The 10,882-nt window shown below is 38.8% G+C and overlaps 1 protein-coding gene across 1 annotated transcript in view; it reads left to right on the top strand.

Annotated features, from left to right (window-relative positions):
- The window catches only part of nufip2 (nuclear FMR1 interacting protein 2), an 11,438-nt gene extending 2,820 nt beyond the window's left edge, over positions 1-8,618 (top strand). Inside the window, exons 2-4 of the mRNA XM_006799520.3 lie at positions 1-717; positions 3,039-3,071; positions 3,617-8,618. The exon at positions 1-717 is cut by the window's left edge and continues 966 nt beyond it. Of these exons, the coding sequence (XP_006799583.1) occupies positions 1-717; positions 3,039-3,071; positions 3,617-3,669 (803 nt within the window). The 3' untranslated portion in view covers positions 3,670-8,618. The remainder of the gene's footprint in view (positions 718-3,038; positions 3,072-3,616) is intronic.
- Positions 8,619-10,882: the final 2,264 nt, after the last annotated feature.

Genomic DNA, 10,882 nt, shown 5'->3' on the forward strand with positions numbered 1-10,882 from the left:
CTGCTGCTAGTAGTATTCCATCAGCCCAGTCTATCCTAAGTGGCGACAATGTAGCATCCCCTTTGGAAAGTAACTGTAGCTCCACAACTAGTCCTGTAGATGGAGAGGCATATGAGCTTAGAAAGTGTACTCTTTTAATTTACCCTTTAAATATGCAACCTGTACTCCCTAGCGCTCGTCACCTTGACCCACCAGCGGCTCAGACAAATCAGAAAGCCCTGGGAGATATCTTCCAGAATCAGTGGGGGCTTTCCTTCATTAATGAGCCCAACTTGGGCCCAGAAGGCGGAAATGGGCTGGTGCCCGGAGAGGACAAAACTACTGTGGTCACATCTAATAGCGAGTGTCAAGCTGTTGCAGCCAAGGTTGCCCAGCCTTGCTTTGACATTAGCCCATCATTGTTAGAGCCTGGGCCTTTGGTTCAAGACCCTGAGAAAAGGACTTGTACCCCTTGCATTGTGTCCAATGCTTGTCCTCCTGCTTATGGGATGAGTGAGGAGGAAAACAAGCTGCAGCCATGTGGCAAGGAAAAGACACAAGGTGCAGGAACTGCTGTGTTGGCCCCCAGTAAAGACAACGGTGCTAAGTCTGCGCAGGGTCAGCTAACCACTTTATTATTTGGCTCATCTAAAGAACAGGTTCTCTCTAAAGACATTAGCACGAGGTGTAGCTGGGGGTCCTTTGACGTTAAAGCTGCTGTCACTTATCACACTAAAGGTAAGTTTCACTCTCTGCTCTATCAAAAACATTAACCCAATAACCAGATTTGAATTCTTAGGGCTACATTGAATGTTTAAAAAAAAAGTCTATTTTTCTCTTGTATTTCTTTAAGGTTTTGCTTACCTTGTTTGATAAAATAGTAGCTGTTTTATAGTTTATTTCTACATCATGATGCTTTCTAAATGATCTTGCTATGTGTGTTCAGGTGTTGGACCATAATTATTTCTGAAATGTTCCTCAAATGCACATCTGGGTGGTGATTCTTTTCTTTTCAAAATAAAAATATGTTGGTGTGGACTTAGAATCTGTTTTGGCACCACCTGTTCTGACTATTAAAATTAGTGTAGCAGTTAACCTCAGCAAAAGTGCTTCAGCACACAGTCTGAGTAACTGTAGACAGCGTCTGATATTTGCCCCACAGTTCTACCAAAGAAATGAACAAAGTCAGCCATAGATGACTTCATATGAAATTTGACTTGATTCTTTGCTAAGGCGAAAACGAATATTTGCAGCTCACCAACCGAAATATCTTATCCATATTAAAAATGTTATTACCTTCCAAAAATGGCTTTTTGATAGGGCAAATGGCAGTTGTAGAGTAGTTTCGTTGCCTTCGAAAAAGTTACTACAAATACAGGACCAGGTCTGTGAGCACTCGGTCAGTTGCTGTCTTCAAAGTGACTTTGTGTTAAGGCGGTGATAAAACCGCAATAAGGTGGAGTCAGTCTGCTATCCGTTTGTGATTGAATAGGGTTAAGTTAACAATGGCATGCAGTCGGTTTGATAACATGAAGATTAACTGTGATAAAACGATGCAAAGAGATGTGTAGCAGACTACTGACTTTGACACTATGTTACAATCAGTCTCTGTCTGTATTTATAAATTGGATGACAGTTTGTTATAAACCTTTACCAGTACGTCTGAGAGTGATTCCAAGCTGTGATTGTTTGTAGACAAGTTGCCAATCCCCTTGCAGTCAACACAGTCAACCTTTGGGTAAACGGTTAGTCACCACAAATGCTTGCAGTTAATTAGGGCTGCCACGATTAGTCGACTAGTCACGATTACGTCGACTATCAAAATTGTTGTCGACTGATTTAATAGTCGACGCATCGTTTGAAGCTTTGGAAGATCACAAAAGATGCAGGAATAAGTGGTAGGATTTAAGAGTGTAATAACGGACTGAAACAGAAGATGGCAGCAGTGCATGTACAAGGATGCCAGCTGCCGTTAAACCCCGAAGAAGAAGTAGCTTTGCCCAGAATTAATAGCGCAGCCCAGCTCAGTTTCCAACAATGGCGGCAGCTAGTTAGTTTTAATATTACTGTTTTTATTCTTTCTGGGTCACAAAATAAACGTTTAACATATTTTCAGGCGAGAATGTAGCTGTGTAAACCTCAAATATCTGCTCAGTTTATCAAGACACCACATATTTTGAAAAGCGCTCTGAAGTCTGTTACCCACTAGCTCGATAGCTAGCCGGGGGCAAAGCTCACTAGAGCCGGTGAGAACCCTGGACTCTCCGGGCAAATCGTTTTCAAACCCAACCGCAGTCTTTTGCTACTCAGGTTAAACATATATAAGTCACTTAGATGACTTAAAAATGTTATTGTTTGGCTTTTTTTAGTATTTTATTTGTTCCTGAGTAAATCAGTTTGGCTGAGATTAAATTTATAGTTTTTACACGTCTGCTTGACGTTTATTCAGCTAACTGATTATCAGAAGTGTGAGATGCTCGAGAGAATATACTCCGGTGTCCCGTTATATTTTAGATAGCAAGGAGTTTATTAAACTTCACTGAAACAATCTGCAAATTTAATAAACTATCATCTTGCCTTTATTTTTAGTTAGCACATACCTTAAACACTTAAAGCTGTAAGCTAATGATAGTTATATAAGAGCAGATGCATGCTGGTGCAATAAGCTGTACGTTTTACGTCCAATGGATGCATGCTCTGATTAGTCGACTAATCGCAAAAATAATCGTTTGTGGCAGCAGGTGGCTACAGTTAATCACCAACAGCAAAAAAAATTCAGTGTCAGTTGTTGAAATGTACGGGGCTTTTTTTTTTCCTTTTGCAGTGGTCATTTAAGGGTTCTTGCGATTGCTGTTCGATATGTAAAAATATAATTTTGTTTAACAGCATCAAGCATGAACCTAAATTCAGATTTTGTCAACTGTGTAAAACACTAACTTGTAAAATGTTTACATATTTGCTTTTTTTTGTTGTTGTTGCTTTCTTTTAATTGTTGTTTAATTGTTTTTTTAAGAATGTTTCATGATGAGCTAATGTGTGTTTTTGTTTCCTTTCATCAGAAATGGAATCCGTTTTCAACTTGCAAAAACAAGGTACAAAGATCCTGTCTTAAATATGTGTTTGCACTGTTTTCCAAGCAAGGAATGGCTGTGGATTTAGGATTGGATTTAGTTCATTTTACCCATAGTTTTCTATAATGAAAAAAGAAAAAACCTTCAAATATTAATTTATTTGAAGGCCATCGTTTGAAACTTGCAATTAAGGTCCAGAATACACTATGTCTGACAGTAGTAATAATAAGAAAGATGTGGTTTTTTTGTTTTTTGTTTTTTTTGTTTTTGTACCATTACTAAATGCTTCAGAAAGAAAATAATCGTATAGAATGACAAGATAAGAAAAAATAATGGGATAAAACACAGCAGTGTTATCACACATTTATGAAATCCTTTGTGCTAGCTGAGACACTGAAATGACCAGCATGGCCACATTCACCTAAGTAAATGCTGAGGCACATTAGGGGTTAACTCCTTAATGTGCTTCAGAGTAAGGCCATTTAATGCTTTAAGAAATGATGCGTAACATTTTAAAATAAACACAGAATCCTTGATCACCCTAATTCATCTCCTCTCTCCTGTAGATCCAAAAAGGGTAGTAATTTACGGCGAGACCAAGGATGGACCTGATCAGTGAGGTAGATGGCCTACAGTACTTACCTTCTTCTCTTCTGGGTGCTGCAGTTATCTACCTTGGAAATCACAAATCCTGTTGGATAGAAGTGACAACTGTGAAAACATTTGATAGTTTAGCATGACAGATTTTCCATGGAATCTCGGGTGGAATAACGGACTTCTCTGGGGGCATCAAAATGAACACACAAGCTCTGGATGGACGTTAAAAAGGAGCTGATTGGTGCCTCTCCAACATGACGAATGGACACTTTGGGCTGCGATCTTTGTTTGTCTCATGGCTCTTTAGGGATAATGTTTGGGAGTTCATCAAAAGGAAGGTGTTTTGGACTGCACCTCCCTAAGCCTTTATCCTGTTGACCTGTGGCAGCAGTCAGTCTGACTACAGCATGCCTCGGTCATGTTTTCTTTTACACATTCACGAGTTTCATTGTAGATATGTTAGACGTTATACATGCACATCTGTGTGCAAGCTTGAATTCATCATGAATGAAAGGAGAAAACACTCTGCAAAGCATTCTTTGGGGGGGAGGTTTGTGGGGTCCCACTTAACTCTAAGTTAAATGGGAGCTTATAGGTGAGGCCCCATCCAGGAAGGGAGTTTTGTCTTAAATCAGTAAGGGAAAATTTAATTGCCCACGTTTTCTTTTTGTGTCGTTTCGTCTTACCTAACATGAGTGTTATCTGCACTACAGTATGACCCCAGAGCACAGGTACAAAAGTGCCCAGTTTGAAGGAAAGCCACCCCCTTTGTTTCACTGTTTATTAGGTGTGCTAAAGAGTCAAAAATAAGGTCTCCGTTAAATTCATCCTGAAGTTTTTCATACATTTCAGATTATTAGTAGGTTGTCACCGGCTGTTCTTAAACTGAGGTTCATTATACGTTCTATTAAATGAACTCTGAGTTGGGGAATAAGCTTGGTGACAAACTGTTGGTAAAATAAAAGGAGGAGAAAAAAAGAGACATTGCTTCCACAAAAGTCTTCTGCATTTTGTGCTTTTTGTTCAGCAGTAAGGCTCAGGATGTCAATACAGATTATTTTGCCTGTATTTGTGTTCAGTTCCTCTTGTTCTACATTTTTACAATGTACTTTTTTGTTTTGTTTCTTCTTTTGACTCAGAATTTGGTCTTTACTTTTCTGCCTTGTACGGCATCGTTTTTCTTGCATGTTTACTGGTGGAAACGCACGAGTTGGAGGTCACTGTTCATCGGCATACAAAGATAACAGTAACAGAACAATTGCAATACTAATCTTAGTTCCCTAAGTAGACACTTTTTCAAACTGTTCAAATGTGAAGATTAGTTTAATACTATTATGTTTTACTGTGGATAACCTATTACGTTTGCAAACCAGTGTGCAATAACACCGTGTGATCCATACATGCGTGTTGGGAGGGGAGGGGTTGCGAGGGTTATGTAGAGCTACAATGTCATCAGCCAAGATGCTAGCGTGGCCTGCAGTGCAGTTCAGAATGTTTAAGGGTGTTCAGTTTGTTGCACGACTTCTAAATTCGATGGTGGGATATATGTATATTTTTTAAAATTATTCTAAAGGCTCCTGTTGTAAGATCTAAGTCTAGGCAGCCCAAATCCGCTAGCTGACCAGCTGTGATGTCAATTTTTTATTTTTTTTATTTTTTTCCTTCACCATCAGCAAATCAAAATCGGTTTACTCAACAAAGCAACTGTCCAGGTTTTTCTCTAGAAGCTCTGATTTGGCTAATGTGTGGATTATTAGCACTTTATGTAAACTAATTGCTTTTATCTTATGATTAATAGACGAAATCTGTGTGTACTGACGAGAAATCCTCCTTGAAAGAATGGCTCTGGGCTGTTACTTTTCAGAAAAAAAGCCGCTAAATATACAGAATTATTAAATGTAACTCAGGTAGTGTTGATAAAGCCATGACTGTGTTTAATATTGTTTCTTGCCAAACGGCCCCCGTCACGTAAACGTTCTCATTGGAAAGGTTGACTTTAAGTCTGATTTATATAAAGTATCGTATGTTGTGACAACACACCAAAAAGTTAATACTTTGAGAAAAAAATTGTCATGGCGTGGGAGGTGCTGTCATTAATCGTTTTGGGCTCTAAAATTGTTGTTTCTTTTCTTTTTAAGCACAGTGCTGCACAGGCTCTTTTCCATGTATCCTGGACTGTAACCTTGTAATCTCTGCCGGTTCAATTTCTCCCTTATGTGTTCATAGTGAAGCACCTCTTTGATTTATTAATGCTGAACATCAGCGGTGTTTCTACGGGGGTACACATGAGCTTTCGAGTACACTTCTTTCCACTGTGTCCTGATTAGGCGGCGGCGCAGCTCGTGCTCGTGCACAGAGAGGGGAAGTCATAACTGCAGCCATGTTTTTGTACAAGTTGTCTTGACATTTAACTTCCACGTCTAATCGCAGTCGGCTCTCTGGTATTTAAAAAGCTTTGTTTTGGCTTTCATTGTACGCCATTTGATGGATGAGTGTATCAGCAGACGCTGCCCTCTGAACGAGAACGCTCGTGTCAGACGTGGTCAATGAGGAAGCAGGGGTAATTGAGGAGGTATAAGCGCTTATTTTTATGTTGTTCTGTGCTTGTGGAAAATTGACACTTAATCTGGCATCAATTTACAAGAAACACCGCAGTTTAATTTCTTGCAATGGCCCATAATCTATTTGCGGGGGGCGGGGGACACAATCAGGTTACCATATGGTTAATGTTCAGGCTGAAAGGATTATCAGTGCACAGCTTTAGGCTTCTAAATGTAAAGCAGGGTGATCAGAATAACGAGTACGTGATCTTACTGTAGTATTATGATGAAAACACTATTTTCTCATGTGTGGGGTTGTTTTTTTGTTTCTTTGGGGGGGGGGGGTTTGTTTTGTTTTTTGTTTTTTTTTTTAATGCTAGAGTGGTCCTGGTAGAGGGAAATCAGAGATTCTCCTTTGCTCCCACCCTGATGCCCCTCTTTTTCAAGCACTTAATACAGCAACAAGGCTATATTGAATATGCATATATTGAGAGGGAAATAATTATTCAGCATTGTAGCCTGCAAACCAAAAACAGGTTCTTGAAGCAGAGTAGGTGGTTAATCAGTGGTTTGTCTTTTGGGTGGTGGTGGGAGTGACTGTTGGTGTGGTGAGAAAGAAAAGCCTGATCATGTGGAGTTTATATTTCCACCCCCTCAGGATGTGCAATCACCTCAAGGATGCTTCCAGGTTGTGAGTGGCAAGTTTGTTTGTTTGGTGCGCGCATAGCGAGTTCTTCCTATTATATGCAAGTTCCTCGTATATTTCAAAAAAGTCCCTCGTTTCATGTTCAGGTGCCTGTGTTATAAAGAAAAACTTTTACAGCAATTTTGATTGTTTCAAATCTGCTTCCAGCGTATATCTGTGCCATTTTCTTTATTTCTTTTGTTTTGTTGTTTGTTTTGTTTTTTGGAACATTTGCAACGCTGTTCAAGTATTCTTTTGGCTGTTCCTAATTGTTCTTCTTTTAAACGATGTGGATGCCACTGAAGGCGAGGAGCATTTCAGGCGTCCTGTAGGTTGTGTTCACAGGTGCGACCTAAAGCCAAATCACACGGGCACGGGAGACAGATCTCTGCTCGTTGGTGTATACTCCAGTCCGTTGTCGAGTTAATGTCTGAACGTAGCACATAATTAATTTGAAATTATTTAACAAGTTTAATCTTTTAATGTTTAAAAAAAAAAAAAATTTTATTTTTGAGTTATAATTTATCCATAGATGCACAAATAGGATGTGACTAAAAGAAATAATTAAGAAAATCGCAATGTCTCATTTTTGATGAGCGCTAGATGTTTAGTTAGTAAGGCTGATATAGACCTACTACTTTTTTCTTTTTCTTTTTTTTTTTTCTTTTTTTTTTAAATCCCTATGTCAAGATATTTGCTCTCAATGGGGTTTGTTTGTTTGTTTTTCTCTCATCCAATTTTATACAAATTTCCTTAATTCTTCAGATAGTTCTGATGGAGTGATGAGCATTGAAAACACTGCATCCAGAGTTCCTCTTGATTATATTTTTATTTGTCGTGTTGTTGATCATGTTGTGAGGTGGGGGGGGGGGGGCGAGGTGTTTATTTTATTTTTTTAATTTTTATTTTTTTCTTTTAAAGTGCAGTTCAACAGCTCTGAATCTGCTTTCGCCAAAGGTACACTACTCAGATATTCAGCTACTGAATGACAAATGCACAGACAGACAGACAGAGGGCGGTTGATGGAGATGAGAAGTCACTACTGTAGCAGCTGAATGTCACTTTGAGCGCGTTGACTTACGGTGTGTGTGGGAGGGGTGGGGGATTCTTAAAACAAATACCGGAAGTGCTGCTTCATCATCCAGCAATCAGTCATCTGTAACGGGAAATGCTGGACTTGGTGTTTGTGCTTGACTTAAAAACTGTCCCTCCTTTAAACTGTCATTGCCTCTTGGAAGTGTTTTAAATTTACATAGGGCTTTTTGTTTTGTTTAATTTAATTTTTTATTTCAGTGACACCTGAGAGGTAGTTACAATGGGAGTAAACAAGGGCGACACATGTCCTTTTAAAGGATTCAGTCATAAGAGATGATATGTGCCGAATCGTCCTCCTTTTCTTTGTCATCTCAAATGGCTGCTGTTTGTGTTCATGCATTATTTTTTTTCTGCTCCTCCTCTCATCGATTCTCCATCTCTTGCCCTTCTTAAAACACGAGGCAATGGCATTTCTTTCTCATGTCTTACAGGTTGGCATTTAAGTTTTTAAGTGAGCAGTCTGATTATTTAATTTTCTTTTGATTTGTTTTTGAATTTAACAGAAGTGTCACATTAAAATGTTCTTTTTATTTTCAAAGCATGATAATAACCCTCAAATTCCAAACAATGTAATAGTCAATTTACAAAAAAAAAAAGAGAGAGAGAGAAAACTCCAGTGTTCACAATTTTAGTTTCCATTAAAATGTCAAATTTTCATGAAAGCAGTGTTTGTGTTTTCTGTTTTGGTTGCACACTGACACCGTGTTTCCTGTGACACATTATCTCAACCTTGTGCACTACTACAGACACGTTGCAAATCTTAAATCCCATTATCCCATTTAACCCACAGATAAGCTTCAAGGCTTCTGTTTGATTCTTGTGGGTGTGACTTTTTTTTTAGCCTAGAGCTAAATTTAATCACAATTCTAAAGTAACAGAAGGGTTTTTCCATCACTCTGAAAGACCGGGCCTTAAGGACAGTAATAAAGCAGGACTCATTTTATGACCTGTACTGTGTCAGCTGTTAAGCAGTGTTGGAATGGGACAAAGTGCAATTTGCGAACCTTGGACAATTTTTGTGCTGTTATACGCTGGTCACTTTATTTGCAGTTTTGATAGTTAAGTATTGAACCCTTGTTTTTCTTTTAAATTTTCTGTGGCACTGTCTCAACAAGGTGCTGACATTTTAGTCCATATTGGCATGACGATGTCGCAGGTTCATCGGCTAAAGTGTACCATGAAAAGATCTTATACTGTTACACCAACCCCAGCAGCCTGAACAAGGTAGGATGGATCGGTACTTGGCTTTTGTTTATGCCAAATTCTGACTCTGCATTCAGAAACGGAGACTTTTCAGACCAAGGAAGTTTATTTTTTTTAAAACTATCTTCTGTCCAGTTTTTATGAGCCTATGTGAATTGCAGCTTCATTTTCCTGTTCTGATCGGATTGGCAATCAGTGTGGTCCTCTGCTGCCCACGTGCTCTTCTGCATACCTTGGTTGTAACAAATGGTTACTTGAGTTACTGTTGCCTTCCTATCTGATGCTCTGGCCTTTTTTTCTCTGACCTCTGATCAACACAACATTGTTCCACAGAGAACTGCCGCTCACTGGTTAGTTTCTTTTGGGACATTCTCTGTAAACTCTAGAGATCGTTCTGTGGGGAAATCCCTCAAACTTCAGCAGGCCGTCTTGATTGTCTCTGGCCTCTTTCTAAATGGTTGGAGTTGCTGCAGTGTTGGCTGATTAGGTAGTTGTACTAACAAACAGTTGAACAGGTGTACTTACCAGAGTGGCTGATGAGTGTATATGGTACTTTACTACATATTGGATGGAGGTGATACGATTTCTGTTTGTAAGAATATTTTCTATCAGTTCTCATTTCTTCATATTTTGCTTGGAAAAACTGAAGTATTGTATAAAAGGCAAGTCCCCTTGTTGATGCAAAAATAATGTAATGCATGTCTGCCAAACTGTGTCATCACTGGCATTTTTCATACATGAAGACGTTAAAAAATTTAAAATTCTGGAAAGTTATTTGTTTGGGGGGGGGAATCGAATTCCTTGGAAGCAAAATATAAAGGAAAGGGTGACTCTAGACTTTTGTGCAGTACTGCAGCTATGATAGACACAAACAGAGCCCCAAAATGTTTTCCTGTATAATATAATGAGGCCATAAGTTGCCTCACTCTGTCATGTTAGTCAGAACTATTAGCTTGATTACTTGAGGGTTAAACTTTACTTTTTATTGTGTCAAAGACTTGCTGCAAATAAACTAGTACTGCACATATTGTAGGTGAAATTAGCTAAACCGCAGCTAAATGCAATAATGCAGTATGGTATAAATTACACTCATATGAACACCTGGTAACTTAACCTCAATAGTTTTTCACTTTTACTTAAAAGTCCTGCAGTAAGTAATATCACTATATTGATATTGTTGTGTTATTCCTTTCCTCAAGTGAATGATGTGTGCTATTCTTCCACCACTCTGTTTGGATGCTGATTTCCCCCCCCAAACAGTGTTTCAGTGAAATGAAATCACACGGGTTTACACACAATAGCTAGGAGGTATTTCAAATGTTCAACAGTGAATTTAAAAGTACAGAGTTATTCACTGGTTCCTCCTGTGTCTTTGTTTTCTTTCACTGGGATGGAAATGGGGTGTCACAAGGCAAAATGAAACCTAAGCCATGTGGACAAATGACACCAATAAATAGGTCCTTGAACAGTACAAAGAAAATATTTGAGAAGTGCTTTGGAGACGGGAAAATCTTCTTTTTCAAAAAACAAAAAAAACAGTTGTGCAACTTTGCAAAGTTATGTGGAACCATCTCTTCAGCTGCCAGCACCAGCCAAAGAAACTGCAAATCAAATGGGAAGTTTTCCAGGACACACAGACATTTGTTCCTCTGCTTCTTCTGACAGCATATGTTAGAAATGCTTCCACTCAATGTGTCTCACAGTCGCTCTGT

Source organism: Neolamprologus brichardi, chromosome 10, assembly GCF_056152115.1.
Source record: "Neolamprologus brichardi isolate AB-2024 chromosome 10, ASM5615211v1, whole genome shotgun sequence".
Taxonomy (NCBI): domain Eukaryota; kingdom Metazoa; phylum Chordata; class Actinopteri; order Cichliformes; family Cichlidae; genus Neolamprologus; species Neolamprologus brichardi.